The following is a 21,046-nucleotide window of genomic DNA, read 5'->3' on the forward strand; positions in this document are numbered from 1 at the left end:
CTGTAATTTTCAGCTTAATGTCTATCACCTTTTCCTTTATACATAGGGGTGAATATAGCAAATCTCCATTCATTTGGTATAGCTCTTTCAGGCTAACAATAATCAAATAATTACTTCAGATATAGTACTATATCCTAACCCATTGTCTTTAGTATATCCCCGGAAATCTTACCAATTCCAGCTGCTTTTCTAGTTTTCAACTTTTGTATCTTATTTTAAATGTCGTTATCATAGGTAAAATTTAATACTCCTTTAGTATTAGTCACCTCCTCTCTCTGGACATTATCCTTGTAACTAACGATCCTGCTGCCTGAATACTTCTGCCTTGTGAAGATCTTTGCATACACACTTCCCTTGTTCATTAATGACTCCGGAATATCCTTCTTGGAACCTATTCCTGGCTTAAAGTACCTATACATACCCTTCCATTTTTCATTAAAATTTGTATGACTTGCAATATTATGCTTGCCATCATGTTATCCTTAGCTGACTTCTTTGCTAGATTCAATTTCCTAGTAAGTTCCTTCAATTTCTCCTTACTTCCACAGCCATTTTTCTATTTCTTTACAACTTGCATCTCCTTCTTAGTCTCTTTACTTCTCTGTTATAATGTAGTGGGTCATTACCATTCCTTACCACCTCTAAACACAAACCTGTTTTCACATTCCTCAACAATTGCTTTAAATCCATCCCCAAGTCTGTTTACATTTTTTTATTTACCGTTTTCCACCAATCATAGCGACTTTTAAAAAAATCCCTCATGTCTGTTTTATCAGCCATATTGTACTGCCTAATAGTCCTACTTTTAAGACCTTCCTTTATATTACATTTATTTTTAACTACGACAAAAACAGTTCGTGATCACTAATACCATCTATTACTTCATTTTGTCTATAGAGCTCATCTATTTTTACCAGCACCACATCCAAAATATTCTTCCCTATGGTTGGTTTCATCACTTTCTGAATCAACTGTCCTTCCTATATTAACTTTTTTGCCAATTGTTGGTCATGTTTCCTGTCATTTGCATTTCCTTCCCAATCCTTTAAAATGTGGTCCGGGAGTAGTTGTGTGTCAGTATCGCTCCGTGTCTTTTGTCTATTAGTAGTGTTCAAATGTAGTATCACATCCGTTTAAGTTTGCCTCCAGGATGAGAATGTTCTAGACTTCAACGTGAAATATAAAAACCGTTGGGAAAACTTTTTTGTGAATGGCTTGGAGCTTCGTATTTCGTCCCACGTGCTGGTTTTAAATGGAACTATGTATCTGGTGATGTCGCAGCCAGACGAACAACAGGTGAACTCTAGCCTGAAGATATCTCGTTCAGCGATTTGTGTGCTTCTGTTTGCTTTGTTCAGCGACATACATCTGAACTCAGGACCCCAGCATGACAGCGGTATGAATTTCTTCTACCAAAATGTAGGGAGCATATGGAATTCTTTGATGGACTTTAACCTCACTTTCAGTGAGACCAGCAAAGATTGTATTTGTATAGTTGAAAGTTGGTTAAATGATTCTGTTGGTGATAATTAACTGTTGTCTACTGATTACTGTGTGTTATGTCAAGACAGACATCAGGTCCTAAGTTGCAATGTGAAAGGCGAAGGGATTATGACTGCTGTGAAATCTGCTCTAAGACCAGTTTCCCGGTCAGAGCTGGCGGCAGACTGGGAGTGTCTCATGCTCAAGGCCACCCCAACATCAGGAAGGTCTATGTAGTGTGCTGCTACCTGTCACCAGACAAAGTGACTGCTAGAATGAGTAATCTTCGAGCAAAACTGGCCAGCATCACAGCCGTTTTAAACCCACAGGATATTCTTGTAGTTTGTGGAGACTTTATCAGGCATTTGGTTTGGAATCCTAGTCCCGTTATAAAACAAAGATGTGTGGAAGTCTTCTTACTTCTTGAAATCACCAGTGAATTTGGACTCGAGCAAATGTGTCAGTTCCCAACAAGAAACGAGAACTTCTTGGACCTTGTTCTAATCTCAAAACAATACTATGGACACTTGGACTGCTTTGAGACGGAAAAGGTAATTACATCCGACCATTGAGCTGTAGAATTCACTCTATCTTTATGCGCCCCATACTGCAGAGGAAGTTAATGATGGCATGGACTAAGGCTGATTTTCCTCAAATGAGAGATCTCCTTTTATTGTGTCCCTGGAATTTAATTGAAGACTCCTCCCTCCGTCGATGAGGCGTTAACCCTTTTCTACGACCTCCTTCGCGCTGTAGTAAAAGACACTGTATCGTCCTGGATAGTTAGCACGTGGAAATACCCATGCTGGTACGACTCTGATGTAATAGATAAATTAAAAGAAAAGGAGAGGGTAAGAAGGAAGTTAAAAAAACGGGCCATAGTAGTGATTCTGTGCAATTTTTGACCATACACGCTGAATTTAAGCGTCTTCAGCTCAAAAAAATACAGAAACTACATAACTTCGATGGAATCAAAATTAGCTGCCAACCTGAAGTGTTTCTGTAATTTTGTAAACGACAAATGGAGGTCATCTTGCCTGCCATCTACTACTATGCTTCAGGATGGGAAAGAATTACAGGACAAGAGGAGTATCTTGGACAGTTTTGCTGATACCTTTGAAAAGTATCACTCACCTGCCGCAAAGTGTAATCTATCCATTTTGTCCGTGTGTGAGACAGGCCTTACTTCAATAGTGACCTGTCCAGCAGAGGTATCTTCAATTCTTGCATTTTTGCATGCCTCCAAATCATGTGGCCCAGATGACGTACCCACAATAGTTTTGAAAGAATGTGCATCTGAGCTAGATAGGCCACTTAGCATCATAATAAATATGTCATTCCCATCAGGGTATTTTCCGTGTGAGTGGAAGAAATGTTACGACATACCAGTGTTCAAGAAAGGAGACAAAATGGTGTTTAATAACTATAGACCTGTTGTGTTATTGTTTTTGATTTCAAAGATGGCAGAGAAGATAGTGTATAAGAGATTGTACAGTTCAGTTTCACAGTATATTAATATAGTGCAGCACGGTTTTGTACAGAAATGCTCTACCATGTCCAATATGGCAGTGTACATCTATTTCATTTTAGAATCTCTGGATAGGAGGCAATTAGTGGATGTTGTTTACATAGACTTCTCCAAAGCCTTTGATTCAGTTTAACATGATGCTCTACTTATCAGATTGTCAGCATATGGCATAGGAGGAAGTGCTTTGGAGTGGATTAGGAGCTATCTCACTAATAGGATTTGCATAGTGAAAGCTGATGGTATTATGTCAAAGCCGTACCACCCTACTTGTGGTGTCCCCCAAGGCTCTTTACTGCACCCTCTTTTCTTTGTCATATTCATAAATGATGTAACATCATTTACACAACACAGTGAGGAAAGCAACTGGAAACTACCTCACTCCTCATTTTCCTAGTATGCTTCTTCAGTGATGCCTAGGCCATCTATGACAGCTGATGGCAGAGCTGTTGGGGATCCAACCAGCCTTAGGGCTGAAGACTAAAAATACATACATACATTCTCTATGCTGACGATCTAAAGATCTTTAAGGTGATCAATAGTGAGTTGGACTGTAAGTTGCTACAGTCTGACTTAAACCTCCTAAATAAACCCCATGGCACTAGAGCCCTTGAAGGGCCTTGGCCTACCAAGTTACCGCTGCTCAGCCCGAAATCCTGCAGATTACGAGGTGTCGTGAGGTCAGCACGACGAATCCTCTCGGCCGTTATTCTTGGCTTTGTAGACTGGGGCTGCTATCTCACCAACAGATAGCTCCACAATTCTAATCACGTAGGCTGAGTGGACCTCGTACCAGCCCTCAGGTCCAAGTAAAAATCCCTGACCTGGCCGGGAATAAACCCGGGGCCTCCGGATAAGAGGCTGGCACGCTACCCCTACACCACGGGACCGGCAAACCTCCTAAGTAACTGGTGTAAAAAGTGGCTGCTTTGTTTGAATACTTCAAAATGCAATGCAGTTACATTTTCACATAAGTTGGAACCAGTAAATTTCCCCTACCATTTATGCAATTTCCAAATAGCTCGTGTAAATGAAATAAATGATCTTGGTGTGACACTTTCAAACTGTTACGGTCATTCCTTCGAGAAACATTTAGACAAGATTTCTAGGAAAGGGTTTAAATTACTTGGCTTTCTGAAAAGAAACTGTGCCGAATTTGTTTCTCATAGAACTCTAATAACTTTGTTTTGCACTCTAATCAGACCATCATTAGAATACTGTTGCGAGGTGTGGCTACCCTTTCAGGAATATTTAATACAAAACTTGGAAAGAGTCCAAATAAGGTTAATGAAATGGATCAGCTACAAGGGTTTGGGTATTACTCTCTCTTCGTCCGATTAAAAGTCTTTTTGTGAGACTGTGAGCATGAGGACATTGCACTCACGCCATTGATGTGTCAATGTCCTCTTTCTTTATAAGTGTCTGACGAATAGAGTGGATTGTTCAACATTATTGGAGCTGATTCCATTACATGTTCCTCGTTTCAATGCTAGGCAAAGGTATATTTTTCATCTGCCTAAAGTGAGAACTGTGGCTCGAGCTATCTCATGGCTTGAGAGTTCTAACACACTGAATGAGGTGAGTGAATCAGTGGACCTTTTTCACTCACCGCCGTCTAAAATCAGACATGCCCTAATGACCTCATGAATGTAAGGCCCCTATCTGTAAAATATGTAAATGTTACTAGATGTAGTTTAATAATGTCAATTATTTAAAGAGATTTAGGTTTATTTATTTTATTTTATTTATTTTATTTATTTATTTTATTTATTTATTTATTTATTTATTTATTTATTTATTTATTTATTTATTTATTTATTTATTTATTTATTTATTTATTTGTCCGACTCGTTGGCTGAATGGTCAGCGTACTGGCCTTCGGTTCAGAGGGTCCCGGGTTCGATTCCCGGCCGGGTCGGGGATTTTAATCGCTTCTGATTAATTCTTCTGGCTCGGGGACTGGGTGTATATGTCCGTCCCAACACTCTCCTCATCATATTCACACAACATACTACACTACCAACCACCACAGAAACACGCAATAGTGCTTACATCCCTCCATAGAGGGTTGGCGTCAGGAAGGGCATCCGGCCGTAAAACAGGGCCAAATCCACATGTGCGACGCAGTTCGCACCCGCGACCCCACAGGTGTGGGAAAAGCGGCAGGAAAAGAAGAAAGAAGATTTATTTATTTATTTATTTATTTATTTATTTATTTATTTATTTATTTATTTATTTATTTATTTATTTATTTATTTATTTAAGGTGTTGTAAATATGCATATATAAAGGTCTCTAGATTTAGTTTGAACTTGGTTATTATTTTAGGAAATTAGTCTTATTTATTTAAGGTGTTTTTGTTGTATATTATGTTTATTGAATCATCTTTAATTTGGAAAATAACCTGTTGATGATAAATAAATATATCTAATCCTTCCCAGTCGATATTTGGTAAATTGAGATCATCTGCTACAATCCCGTTTCTTTCCATATTATTTCCCACAAAGCTGATGATCTTATCAAATAATTCCGAATCAGCGTCAGTGCTACCCTTTCCCGGTCTGTACACTCCAAAGACATCAAATTGCCTATTATCTTTAGAGGTGATCCCTACACCTAGGATTTTATATTTGTCGTCTTTAACTTTTTCGTAGCTTATAAATTCTTCCTTCACCAGAATGAATACTCTCCCTCCTACAAGTCCTATCCTATCTCTACGATACACACTCCAGTTCCTTGAGAAAATTTCTGCATCCATTATATCATTTCTCAACCATGATTCAACTCCTGTTACAATATCTAATCCTTTCTTTAAAATACTTCTACAGTTCAATACTAATATTTTTATGCCATCCCTACTTGACTTCCAGAACCCTGTACCCTTATCACTGCTCCCTAGACCACCCCATTTCCCTGAATGTACTCCCTATAATCCTTCTAAAAAATATTTCCCACCTTCTGCGTACCACTGCCATTTAAGTGAAGACCATCTGAGTGCAGATCCCTATCTCCTACCCATCCATTAGGATCTACAAATCTCTCTCCCAGTTTTCCACATACCCACTCCATAGTCTCATTTAAATCCCCAGTCACCTTCCAGTCAGTATCCCTCCTGCACATTATTCCACTAATAACAATGTCCACTTCCTTAAACTTCACCCGTGATGCATTTACCAGATCCCACACATCCCCAGCTATGTTGGTACTTATGCCTGCTTGCCTTACGTTGTTGGTACCAATGTGAAACACTACCACTTTCTCCTTTCTCTCCTCTTCCATTTTCCTCAACATGTGCCTTAACCTAATTCCTGAATAACACTCTACCCTGGTTCCCTTTCCTCCACACACTTTCCCCACATATCTAACAGTGGAATCCCCCATGACCAGAGCCTCAACCCTACCCACCTCATTGGATCCCCTCCGCTCCTGGTCAGCCCTATCTTTCCTGATGGCTGCAGAAGCTACTTCCTCCTCCCTTTTCTCCCTCCCATGACCTTGTTCCACTTGTCTTTTCCTATTCTCTGATGTACATTTCCGTTCCCTACCTTTTCCTTTCCTCCTACCAGTGGTGGTTAGTGACATTTTACTCTGCCGCCACCTCTTTCCCCTCCCCATTCGGTCCGGTTTTCACTCTTAGCACCACGATACTTTTAGATGAATAATAATCCGATGACACTGGCTGAATAGAAATCTGCTTGTACTACAACATTAATTAATTAATTAATTAATTAATTAACTACTCTACAATGGCATTTATGCACACACATCAACAGGCTAAAAGGTAATGCAATCCCGACTATTATGGTACAGCACTGTTGCATTAATCACAATCACACTTGATAATAACAACATTCATGAAAACAGATAAATAGTGCACTCCCGAATTTATCTCTCCTTGCTCAAATTTCAAAGCATGACAACATGTTTAACAATTTGCCGGGCTGAGTGGCTCAGACGGTTAAGGCACTGGCCTTCTAACCCCAACTTGGCAGGTTCGATCCTGGCTCAGTCCGGTGGTATTTGAAGGTGCTCAAATACGACAGCCCCATGTCGGTAGATTTACTGGCACGTAAAAGAACTCCTGCGAGACTAATTTCCGGCACCTTGGCGTCTCCGAAGGCCTTAAAAAGTAGTTAGTGGGATGTAAAGCAAATAACATTATTATTATTATTTAACAATTTGACCATCCTTCAAATAGTGCCGTTACGTTACGCTTATATTTTAATATTTATTTTAGCTTCTTTATAGAACTGAATTGTTTAAATGGTCAGTATAATGGAATTCATTGTTTTGTAAAATGTTTTGGAATTAATCTCTAACAACAATTAATATAAGACGAGGGGGAAAAGCCTAGGTACATTTTAATGTGGTTGGCTATGTTGCTGAGGGCTCTGCCGTTCACCAATTACACCAGCCTGCGCTCTTCTTACGTCTGACAAGCCATATCGTTCTTCCAGGCTCCTCCCACACTCCATACACTTGTAAATTCTTGGGACCTACTAAGGGCTCTGCTGGACAGATCATACCCGCCTGCACTCTTCCTTCCCCTGACAAGCCTACATCGTCTTTCCAGGCTCCTCCCACACCCCCGCACACTAGAAAAGTCTGGGGACCCAGGGCTCTGCTGCCACAGTCTGAGCGCTTCATGACTAAAGGGAAAACATTGTGCTTGCTGGACAGCAGCCACGGTCTGAAAGCCTTTGCCATTTTCTTGAAAATAGAAAAACAAAATGTTTACAGCCGAAATAATAAAGATAACATTGTATAACTGAATATCATACCACGCAAGTTCGACTTCGCTACATTTGTCCATGTTAAAAATTAAATAATTGAAACAGAGGTTCAACCTATTCAATACATAGGAAAGAAATGTAGTGATTACATTCTTATTTAATAGTAACTATAAATGGGACCGGTTTCGACCCTAGTCCAGGTCATCGTCAGCTGTAAAAACATGTAAAACAATGCATATGAAACAGAAAAAGAAAAAGGTTAAGTGAACTCTGGATCAATATTAATATCAATATTAATGTTTCATATGCATTGTTTTACATGTTTTTACGGCTGACGATGACCTGGACTAGGGTCGAAACCGGTCCCATTTATAGTTACTATTAAATAAGAATGTAATCACTACATTTCTTTCCTATGTATTGAATAGGTTGAACCTCTGTTTCAATTATTTAATTTTTAACGTTAATACTTTCAATACGGAACAATGAAATTTTTATCTTTAAACATTTGTCCATCTCTTTACGTAATCATTTACAGAGTGAAATAACGTTACATATTTTTGAAAAGGTGGCAGGGCGGTGCCCAAAAGCCCTTCATGCACTGCCACTGCCTCCTAACTCTACTTTTCTCAGCAACAGTTCCCTGTTCCTCATCTTCCTTCTGTTGTTCTACCTGCAGTGACTCATACAAATTTTTCACAGACATAGGATATAAACTTCATGGTTTTGATCTGTATCACAATAATAACTAAACTTATGTTATAATGGTTCTCCCTTTCAATACTATATTATGCAATGTTTATATTACATTTTTAATCTAGAAACTACTTTTGGCCTTGGCTGGCCATCATCAGCTGTACCAACACATCTAATGACTAAAACAAATGTACAAACATACACAATTGACGTTAAAAGGTATTAAAAGCATCTGGAAATAACTATGTGTGCACCACGTAAAATATATGACTAAATTAAGATCTCTAAAATCTTAGATACATTGTATCATGGTAAAATATTTCATTATTGCTTCCTGTTAAAATATCTTGAAAACGCTGAAAAAGTTCCTCTGTTGGAAATTGTCAAGTGTCCTTCTCCATGACTAAATGGTTAGCGTACTGGCCTTTGGTCACAGGGGTCCCAGATTTGATTCCTGGCAGATTCTGGAATTTTAACCATAATTGGTTAATTCCGATGGCACGGGGGCTGGGTGTATGTTTCATCTTCATCATCATTTCATCCTCTTCATGACGCTCAGGTCGCCTACGGGCGTCAAGTCGAAAGACCTGCAACTGGCAAGCTGAACTTGTCCTCGGACACTCCCGGCACTAAAAGCCATTCGCAATTTCATTTCACTGTTTGAGTTAAGGACGGCATACAGATATATGATTAAATAGCTGGCATGTTCTTAGATTGCAGCTGGTAGAGATCCACAATTCAATGCGGTGTTCATGAACTTAACCTAAATAAGTGATAATAAAATATTAATGGACTATAAGAAGAAAGAGTGCTAATCAAATAGCACAGGTTATATGAGACTTATCTTTTGTTGCTTTTTAAAGATATTGGTGACTTTGTAAATTCGTTTGTTGAACGTAAAGGTAGAAAATGGGGAGTTTTTAAAAAAAGATCGTTTTTCAGAGTGGTTGAGGGGGTGATTTTTAAATTTATTGATTATTCTTTCAATAAAGTAACTGTTGTATCCATTAGATTTAGCAATATTACGAATAGTGTTCAACTCATTTTTGAGGTCTCTTTATTTTTTGGCAATGGAACATTGAAGGCTCGGTGCACCATGCTGTTGTATGCTGCTTGTTTGTGAATTAGAGGGTGTGAAGAATCTTGGCAGATTGTAGTGACTGTTCGGGTGGGTTTTCTGAAAATCTTATATCTTAAGGAGCCTGGGTGCCTGAGAATAATCAAGCCTAAAAAATTAACTTTCTGTCCAATTTCAGATTGGAATGTGAATTTTATATGCGGATCAATGTTATTTAACCCTCCGGTTGGCCCGCCTTACGAAATTACATGGACGGGTGCACACCGCATGGTGTGCGACTCCTACAAAATTTCAATTAAATGCACATTAATGTGAGGCCATTTTCGCGAAAATACATTGCCAGCTCATGACTGGAGTAATAGTTGTCATTGGTAACGTTACATTTCTATTTGAATGTTGTGTCGAAACAATCATTCTTTTTACAGTGTCAGATCGTTTATTGGACGTCACAGTACGACCTGGTTTATGAATTCTGCAATACTGCTCATAGTTGGATATGTTTTGCTGTCACATAGGGTGTATATTTCATGCCATATTTGGCTGGTTTGTTTGGCATAAACTACATCAAATTCCAGTGCCCTCGAAATTCTACGAGCATTTTGTCTACTGTGACAAACTTACTATGGGAATAATTCAATTAACAATTGTTCAGAAAGCTTCTATGCTATTCCGTAAATAGCTGCTAACTTATCACATTGTTTTCATTCTTGAGGTGTGTGTAGATTATCAAATCGAAGTGCTCACATCAGAAAACGAAACCCCTTGAGACTGAAGGATACCAGTGCCTTCTACTTTCCGTAGTTCTTCAGTGTTAGTGTATCCTTCTTTTTTTCACTCCAATCAGGAATAAAACCCCCTAAAAGTGCCATTAATTCTGTTCTAGTTTTATCATTGCAGTCTCTCTCTCTCTCTCTCTCTCTCTCTCTCTCTCTCTCTCTCTCTCTCTCTCTCTCTCTCAAAAAATCGGTGGTGGACCGCAACTTGTCAATAAACATATTATTTTTATGAAATGATATTGTCAATGATATCAAAATCAAATAATTTTAGAAACGCATCATGAGTTCTAGTATCCTTTGCAACTCGTTTTCGACCAGGAAAACGTTTTATTAGATTTTTCGATCTAGTTTAGCCTGGTTCCTGCACCAGATTGTATCTAAGTCTTTACCAAATAAAATCTGATATCATCTCCATTGCTGTCAGGTTCACCTACTCCCAAATCCACTGACTGATACATGTCACTATCCTCTTCTTCCTCCACCACAACTACATGTCCGTGATCATCGTTCTCGTCTAAGTAATCTTTTTAGTCTTTCTTTAGATCAAGAAACAATTCTTGAACAAAACAAAAATAATCTCCTGTATTTATGGTAATGAAATCTATCTGAAACATGTTTGCCGATGTGAAAAATAATATTGGAATGTTCACAGCGAGAAGAGTTATACGAATGATAATGACATTACAACAGATGATCTGTATGAACTATAAAACAAGCACATACAGAGTGAACATGTCCTGCACCAAGTGCGAAAGAAATTGTTACGAGAGTGGGCACACACTTCACTCATTGCGGTATGACTATGACGGTACCTGTCAACATCCACAGCCCATAGACAGTTGATAAGAGGCAGATAATCTATCAATTTAGTGGAAACTTAGTAGACAGATAAAGAATATAGCGTACCTTGGCTCCCAAGGAGGGCAATAACTATATTCATCCGCAAACTGAAAACAAACTAATGTGCCGCACTGAGTGCGGCTGCACGCCCACCAGAGGGTTAAATTAATGAGAGTGGTAGCAGCGTCTGTTATGCTCTCATTCATAATTACTATGGTGTCATCTATGTATCATGCCCAAAAAGGGATGTTGTCAAAGTTATTACCACCAATTTTGGTATGTTCCAAAAAATCCAAGTAAATCTCGGCCAAGATACCCGAGACCGGCGATCCTATATAAATTCTTTCTTGTTGACATAGCAGAAAAACCAGATATCCTGTTTGGCCCTCTAATTTCCATTTTTAGAAACGTCAAACCAAGAATTCGTAATTCAATTTTTCATACTATTCACAGCACCTTTTCTCAGCAGCCATTTGTTTTCCCACACCCTTCAGCCCCACCTTAATCTCCTTTCCTCCCTCTCTCTTTCCAAGTTTCCCTTTGAATCTCACGATCCAATCTCAACTCCTCCCCGTTATGCCACAACAAAAGGTGTCTCATATAACCTGTGCCGTTTGATTAGCACTCTTTCTCCTTTTAGTTCATTAATGTTTGACTATCATTTATTTAGTTTAACTTCATGGACACCACATTGAACTGTGGATCTCTACCAGCTGCAATCTAAGAACGTGCCAGCTCTTTAATCATATCTTTATGTGCAGTTCATTACTCAACCATTAACAATTTCCAACTGAGGAACTTTATCATCGTTTTCAAGATATTTTGATAGGAAGCACTAATGAAACATTTTAACATGATGCAATGCATCTAAGGATTTTAGAGCCTTATTCGAATTCCATCATATATTTTACGTGTTGTGCACATAGTTCATTCCACCGAGTATCCAGTATTCGGGAGATAGTGGGTTCGAACCCCACCGTTGGCAGCCCTGAAGATGGTTTTCCGTGGTTTCCCATTTTCACACCAGGCAAATGCTGGGACTGTTCCTTAATTAAGGCCACGGCCACTTCCTTCCCACTCCTAGGCCTTTCCTATCTCATCGTCGCCATAAGACCTATCTGTGTCGGTGCGACGTAAAGCAAATTGCATAGTTCATTCCAGATGCTTCTAATACCTTTTAATGTCATTTGTGTATGTTTGTGCATTTGTTTTAGTCATTAGATGTGTTTATACAGTTTTATATTATGGATGATGATGGCCAGCCAAGGCCAAAACATGTTCCTAGATTAAAAATGTAATGTGAACATTGCATAATATAGTATTGAAAAGGTGGACCATTATGACATAAGTTTAGCTATTATTGTTCACGCAGTCACCTGTCCTGTATTCTGATCCCGAACAGAGCCCTTAGCTGCAGTCTCCTTACCCTTAAAACATTACACCACCTGTCTTCTACAATTCCCCCTTTCCTTCCCATCCCTCTTTTACACCTACTGTATCCTGTACATTGTTTGAGGGAGGTCTACCTTCCTTCTTGTCTTCTGAGAGAATCCTAATTATCCCCCTCAAACTCTCCAACTCTTCCCTCATACTCCTTAATGCCTGGCCACACCCACAGTTCCTACACTTGCATTCCTTAGCCATTATTTATGGAATAATGAAAAAAAAAAGATAACTTATTCTGCTCAAAAAAAGTAAAAGGAAAGGAAAGAAATACTGTCTAGGTTAGTACACAAGGATCACACGACAATAAGGTAATTAATATACTACTACAGGACAATACTACTTAGTCGTACTATATTTTTATCCTGCAACACCGTAACAGGATGAAAACTGCCATTAATTACTGAATACTGAAAGGAATACACAAGAATTATCCAATTCTAATCTGCAGTTAAGCCTATCTTAATTACAACAACAGAATTCTAGTAAGGGAATTTCTAGAGATACTTCTACTACACAAATATGTCACAATAATAGAATAAGCATGCTAATTTCTTATAAGATACTACAATACACTACAATAATTTTTTAACTACATTCAGATGTATCAAATGAAACATAATTACAATAGGTTATTACTAAGCACAAACAGAAATTAAAATTGGAATGAAAGTTTGAAATTCGCAAGAACTACTCAAGGTTTGCAAGTGACTAATCTCATGTTTTAATCCGTATTGAAATCTGTTAGTATACAATAATAAAGTTTTATTATGAATCCACCTGTTCAATACATTATAATGTTGTTACATTAAAATAACTTCATTAGTTAAAAAGTTATATATGGGACATGTTTCGCTCCCTTATAGAGCATCATCAGCCAAATCCGAATCTCAAACAATTGTTATTTACGTAACAAAGACTTAAGAACCATTAGAACACTTTTGACAAACTTAAAACTTATTCTATTCAAAAATCATAAAATATAAAATCCTTGTATACATGGCTCAATTACATGTGCTTAATAGGAACATACATTAAAATTATGGAAGAGAGAGAACTAAAATATAAAATAAATAATATATATATCATGTCCAAAATCCTAGAAAGATGTGAAGATCAATCTTAGGAGCCAATCTGTGGATCTTCTTAGTAATGAGATCTGGTAAAAAAGTTATTTATCCCTTGTGGATAAGAGTCTATAAAGATTCAAAATTTATCGTCAAATTTGATGATTGAACTTATAACAGGATAAATGTTGGTCTTCAAGAAATTTAAATGCTTGTCATGTGACCTCGGCGAATGCTGTTGGAAAGATATGTTCTTATAGTTGTCAATGACCGTTCGTTGAACTAATGGATTTTATAAAGATGATTGAAAGGGACGTAAATCAACGTTTGTATTGAAAGCTGCTGCTTGGTTTATCTTGTTGAATGTCTGTAACAAGAAAAGGAATCTTGTAAGTAATCGGAATTTGTGTTGCTAGTTAAGAGTGTGTTTCTAGAAACTTCACTTACCCCTCCAATTGCTGTTTGTCGGTTTGGTGTTGTCCGAGGTTATGTGGTGACTGTCTGTTCTGTGTCTACTCCTTGTGTTGTAAGAGTGAGGTGGTGGGGGTTGAGGGGAGGGAGTAGGGGTAGGAGGAGAAATGTTTGTGGGTGTGGTTTTGGAAGGGGAATGTCTAGTAGGAGCGCAGGGAGGGGTTGAGTTTTTTAATGTTGGATTTTTATTAGTTATTTTGGGAATGAAAACTTTGGCAAAATTACTTTTTTCTAGATTAAGCGTCTTTAAGAGTTTCGGTAATTGTTCGTGCAACGGATTTCTTATTTCAATTTCGTCATTTAAATTTTTTTCCTTATTGAAATACTGGTCTAAGTGGATATAAATATTTTCTAATTCTGTCATTAGTTTACCTTTTTCTATCTTCTTTATAATTTTTAGGTCTTTCTCTATGGTTGTAAATTGGTGGCCTGACTCTCTCATGTGAGCACTCATCGCAGAATGTTTGTTGTGCTTTGTAGCATTAACGTGTTCTAAGTATCTTGTGAGAAAGTTACGGCCAGTTTGGCCAACATATGAACATTTACATTCTACACATGTTAATCTATAGATGCCAGAGCTTAGATAAGGGTTCTTGTTGGAATTTATACTATTGTGGTTGAAAAAAATGTTTCTGTTTGTATTTTGTGTTTTGAATGCTACATTTACATCTCGTTTTTTGATAGGATTAGTTATTTGAAAAATGGCTGGATTGGTGAATGTAAATGTTGCGAATTTGGACTGCTTAGTTTTTTCGGGAGTAAGATTAGTTACTAACTTTTGTTTTACTTTATTGATGATCCGATTGACTGTATTTATTTTATATCCATTAATTGAGGCCAGATCTTTTATAAAATTGAGTTCCTTTTTTAAGTTACTCTCTGAAAGGGGGATTTTGAAAGCTCTATAAACTAAACTGTAAAAAGCCGCCTGTTTATGTGATTTTGGGTGAAGAGAATCATTTTTTATCGTTAGAGGGGCATATGATGGTTTTCTAAATATTTGAAATTCAAAACTATCTCTTATTCGTGTTACATTAATATCCAGGAAGTTTATTGAGTTGTTAGTTTCATCTTCTTTCGTGAATTTTATATTTTGGTCAATATTATTTAAGAAACTTAGGATTTTTTCACTATCATTTTTTTGGCTATCTATTATGACAAAGGTGTCGTCTACATACCTGATCCAAAGGCAAAGTCCATTTATTTTTGTGTTTATTTTGTTTTGCTCCAAATGATCCATATATATGTCTGCCAGTATGCCCGACGTGGGGTCTCCCATTGCTAGGCATGTTTGGTGATAAATCTTTTTATTAAATGTGAAGTAATTATTGTTTAATACAAATTTCAGTAGGTTTACGAATTCGTCTATTTCACATCTACTTAATTTGCTGTATGTAAGAAGATTGTGTTTGATGATATTGATGGTTTCTTTAACCGGTATGTTTGGATACATGTTGGTTACGTCGAATGAAACCATTTTATGTTGTGGTTGTAAATTGAATTTTCTTAGTTTATTACAAAATTCTATTGAATTTTTGATTGTTGATTCGTTGTTAAATTTGTAATGTCTTTTGAGGAAATAGTGTATAAATTTGGATGTTTTATACGTGGGACTATTTCTACTGTTTATTATAGGACGTATGGGTACGTTGGGTTTATGTAATTTGGGCAATGCCCTAGCTGTTGGTAACTTTGGATTCATATTTATCATTTTTTGGTGTTCTTGTTCATTAAACAAAAAAGTAGAATTCTTGAGGATAATTTTTAGATTCCGTTGAATCTTATTTATGGGATCCTGGTTTACGAGAGTGTAGGTTTTGTCTGAAAAGAATTCTTCTGTTTTTTCAATGTAGTCATTTTTATTTAAGAGGACTGTGGTTTCACCTTTGTCTGCTTTGGTAACAATTACATTATTTTTGTTTAGTTTTGTTTTTAGTGTCATTATTTCTGTTATGAGAGTGGAATTAGAACTTTTGTTTATTTCCCTTACGAAAGCCGGTAGCTTCTTTTTAACTTCAAATCTGATGTCGTTTTGTATATCTGGTGTTAATTTATTCAAGTTTGATTCAACTTCTGCTACTACATTGATTACGTCTTCTACTTTTTGAGAGTTAGGCCAATTAAATTTTGAACCTTTATCTAATAGGTTCATCTCATTATCAGTAAAGTTTGTGTTTGAGAGATTGATAGTGGTGGGAATGTTTTTAAGGTTAGAATTAGGATTATTTGCTCTATTGTTAGATTTGTTATGATTTGGTTTGTTTTCTTTTAAGAGTGTAAGTTTTTTATCTAGGGTTTTTTGTTTCTTGTCTAAAACGTCTGCAAGTTTCTCTGTTATATGATTTTGGATAGATTTCCATTCTAAAGGAGATAATTCTTGTGCAATTACTTACACTCTTAAAAGAAAACAAACCAAATCATAACAAATCTAACAATAGAGCAAATAATCCTAATTCTAACCTTAAAAACATTCCCACCACTATCAATCTCTCAAACACAAACTTTACTGATAATGAGATGAACCTATTAGATAAAGGTTCAAAATTTAATTGGCCTAACTCTCAAAAAGTAGAAGACGTAATCAATGTAGTAGCAGAAGTTGAATCAAACTTGAATAAATTAACACCAGATATACAAAACGACATCAGATTTGAAGTTAAAAAGAAGCTACCGGCTTTCGTAAGGGAAATAAACAAAAGTTCTAATTCCACTCTCATAACAGAAATAATGACACTAAAAACAAAACTAAACAAAAATAATGTAATTGTTACCAAAGCAGACAAAGGTGAAACCACAGTCCTCTTAAATAAAAATGACTACATTGAAAAAACAGAAGAATTCTTTTCAGACAAAACCTACACTCTCGTAAACCAGGATCCCATAAATAAGATTCAACGGAATCTAAAAATTATCCTCAAGAATTCTACTTTTTTGTTTAATGAACAAGAACACCAAAAAATGATAAATATGAATCCAAAGTTACCAACAGCTAGGGCATTGCCCAAATTACATAAACCCAACGTACCCATACGTCCTATAATAAACAGTAGAAATAGTCCCACGTATAAAACATCCAAATTTATACACTATTTCCTCAAAAGACATTACAAATTTAACAACGAATCAACAATCAAAAATTCAATAGAATTTTGTAATAAACTAAGAAAATTCAATTTACAACCACAACATAAAATGGTTTCATTCGACGTAACCAACATGTATCAAAACATACCGGTTAAAGAAACCATCAATATCATCAAACACAATCTTCTTACATACAGCAAATTAAGTAGATGTGAAATAGACGAATTCGTAAACCTACTGAAATTTGTATTAAACAATAATTACTTCACATTTAATAAAAAGATTTATCACCGAACATGCCTAGCAATGGGAGACCCCACGTCGGGCATACTGGCAGACATATATATGGATCATTTGGAGCAAAACAAAATAAACACAAAAATAAATGGACTTTGCCTTTGGATCAGGTATGTAGACGACACCTTTGTCATAATAGATAGCCAAAAAAATGATAGTGAAAAAATCCTAAGTTTCTTAAATAATATTGACCAAAATATAAAATTCACGAAAGAAGATGAAACTAACAACTCAATAAACTTCCTGGATATTAATGTAACACGAATAAGAGATAGTTTTGAATTTCAAATATTTAGAAAACCATCATATGCCCCTCTAACGATAAAAAATGATTCTCTTCACCCAAAATCACATAAACAGGCGGCTTTTTACAGTTTAGTTTATAGAGCTTTCAAAATCCCCCTTTCAGAGAGTAACTTAAAAAAGGAACTCAATTTTATAAAAGATCTGGCCTCAATTAATGGATATAAAATAAATACAGTCAATCGGATCATCAATAAAGTAAAACAAAAGTTAGTAACTAATCTTACTCCCGAAAAAACTAAGCAGTCCAAATTCGCAACATTTACATTCACCAATCCAGCCATTTTTCAAATAACTAATCCTATCAAAAAACGAGATGTAAATGTAGCATTCAAAACACAAAATACAAACAGAAACATTTTTTTCAACCACAATAGTATAAATTCCAACAAGAACCCTTATCTAAGCTCTGGCATCTATAGATTAACATGTGTAGAATGTAAATGTTCATATGTTGGCCAAACTGGCCGTAACTTTCTCACAAGATACTTAGAACACGTTAATGCTACAAAGCACAACAAACATTCTGCGATGAGTGCTCACATGAGAGAGTCAGGCCACCAATTTACAACCATAGAGAAAGACCTAAAAATTATAAAGAAGATAGAAAAAGGTAAACTAATGACAGAATTAGAAAATATTTATATCCACTTAGACCAGTATTTCAATAAGGAAAAAAATTTAAATGACGAAATTGAAATAAGAAATCCGTTGCACGAACAATTACCGAAACTCTTAAAGACGCTTAATCTAGAAAAAAGTAATTTTGCCAAAGTTTTCATTCCCAAAATAACTAATAAAAATCCAACATTAAAAAACTCAACCCCTCCCTGCGCTCCTACTAGACATTCCCCTTCCAAAACCACACCCACAAACATTTCTCCTCCTACCCCTACTCCCTCCCCTCAACCCCCACCACCTCACTCTTACAACACAAGGAGTAGACACAGAACAGACAGTCACCACATAACCTCGGACAACACCAAACCGACAAACAGCAATTGGAGGGGTAAGTGAAGTTTCTAGAAACACACTCTTAACTAGCAACACAAATTCCGATTACTTACAAGATTCCTTTTCTTGTTACAGACATTCAACAAGATAAACCAAGCAGCAGCTTTCAATACAAACGTTGATTTACGTCCCTTTCAATCATCTTTATAAAATCCATTAGTTCAACGAACGGTCATTGACAACTATAAGAACATATCTTTCCAACAGCATTCGCCGAGGTCACATGACAAGCATTTAAATTTCTTGAAGACCAACATTTATCCTGTTATAAGTTCAATCATCAAATTTGACGATAAATTTTGAATCTTTATAGACTCTTATCCACAAGGGATAAATAACTTTTTTACCAGATCTCATTACTAAGAAGATCCACAAATTGGCTCCTAAGATTGATCTTCACATCTTTCTAGGATTTTGGACATGATATATATATTATTTATTTTATATTTTAGTTCTCTCTCTTCCATAATTTTAATGTATGTTCCTATTAAGCACATGTAATTGAGCCATGTATACAAGGATTTTATATTTTATGATTTTTGAATAGAATAAGTTTTAAGTTTGTCAAAAGTGTTCTAATGGTTCTTAAGTCTTTGTTACGTAAATAACAATTGTTTGAGATTCGGATTTGGCTGATGATGCTCTATAAGGGAGCGAAACATGTCCCATATATAACTTTTTAACTAATGAAGTTATTTTAATGTAACAACATTATAATGTATTGAACAGGTGGATTCATAATAAAACTTTATTATTGTATACTCAAGGTTTACCGACAAAGCTAAATGCATAGACAGATTATTATTATTAGTGCTGTTTTATCCTACTGTGCTCCATTAGAAATGAAAACTGACATTTGGTTAAATGCTGAAGTATTGAAAGGGTTACTGTACACAAAGATACACACGAATATAGCAGGAAAGACACTATGTAATATACAGTTTCTACATCACAATTCTAAACTAAAATGTGGTTATGTGATTTTTACAGCTGGTGGATGGATTACTATTACTTTCTCAGTGTATATTGTAGTTTATCAGAATATTCTGGTCGCTTAAGTGCGGCCAGTATCCAGTATTCGGAAGATAGTAGGTTCGAACCCCACTGTCGGCAGCCCTGAAAATGGTTTTCCGAGGTTTCCCATTTTCACACCAGGCAAATGCTGGGGCTGTACCTTAATTAAGGCCACGGCCGCTTCCTTCCCACTCCTAGCCCTTTCCTGTCCCATCGTCGCCGTAAGACCTATCTGTGTCGGTGCGACGTAAAACAACTAGCAGAATATTCTGTGAAATTAATTTGGATCTAATACCTGAAACATTTTATTTTCTTACAGTTCGGGGTTTCCTGGGTGTCAACCTGTATCTATGGATACAGCGAATATCAAACTGCTGCATGAGAAACCTTATAAAGTTTCTTGGAAGGCAGATGGCACCAGGTAAGATGTTTCAAATTTTGTACCAATATTTGAGGGCTGGGAATTGAACATTGAAAAAAATTGTACTTTGTGAATTTTGAAGATGAATTAACTCAGGTACATGAAGCTGCTGATAATTTTTTTTTTCCAGTTTACATTAAGTATAAAAAAAATGAAAAGTGGCAGCCATTATTGATGATTATCACCAATGAAAGATGTAGGACTGTAGGGAGGAATTTAAATTTTGTGATGACACAGCACAGTTGTACATTTGGACAAGATTTTTGTGCACTGTTCACTAAAATCAAAAGCATAAAGAAATTCACTATAGTGTTTATTTTCATAGGGTATTTACATTGTGCATTCTCTATATATAAAATCCTTAGTTTGTCATTCACAGAGATATTGAGGAAACCATAGCTGTTGAACAGGTGAAATTGGCACCAGATATAACAAAAATACAGGAAAATTCTTATGGCTATGGTTTTTGTACTTTCTAAAGAAAAATATGTTTCAGCAAAGTGATTGTCTCATACTCACAATGTTGATGCCCACAACTCCAGTTATCGGCATTAGTTCGAAGTACATCCGTACCTGAGCTCTGTCATCTTCCACAATGATATTGAGAAACGTTTTGGTGATGTGAAATTTTGCGTGGTTGGTTCTTTCTCTCGTTCAGTGTGGTGAGAATGTCATTTTGGTGCAAGGAGCACCATTAACATCAGATACTGGCATAAGACTGGACTATCTTGTATCACCTGGTTTCAAGTATTCATATGTATCCGACAAATGACAATAGTTATGGTGGTGTGGTAGAGATCACC

At 36.5% G+C, this 21,046-nt stretch overlaps 1 protein-coding gene across 1 annotated transcript in view; it reads left to right on the top strand.

Moving 5' to 3' along the window:
* The window catches only part of mRNA-cap (mRNA-capping-enzyme), a 139,196-nt gene that overhangs the window by 60,879 nt on the left and 57,271 nt on the right, over nucleotides 1–21,046 (top strand). The window contains exon 7 of the mRNA XM_067151520.2: nucleotides 20,142–20,243. Coding sequence (XP_067007621.2) covers nucleotides 20,142–20,243 — 102 coding nt within the window. The remainder of the gene's footprint in view (nucleotides 1–20,141; nucleotides 20,244–21,046) is intronic.

This window comes from Anabrus simplex, chromosome 7 (assembly GCF_040414725.1).
Source record: "Anabrus simplex isolate iqAnaSimp1 chromosome 7, ASM4041472v1, whole genome shotgun sequence".
NCBI classification, from domain to species: Eukaryota; Metazoa; Arthropoda; class Insecta; order Orthoptera; family Tettigoniidae; genus Anabrus; species Anabrus simplex.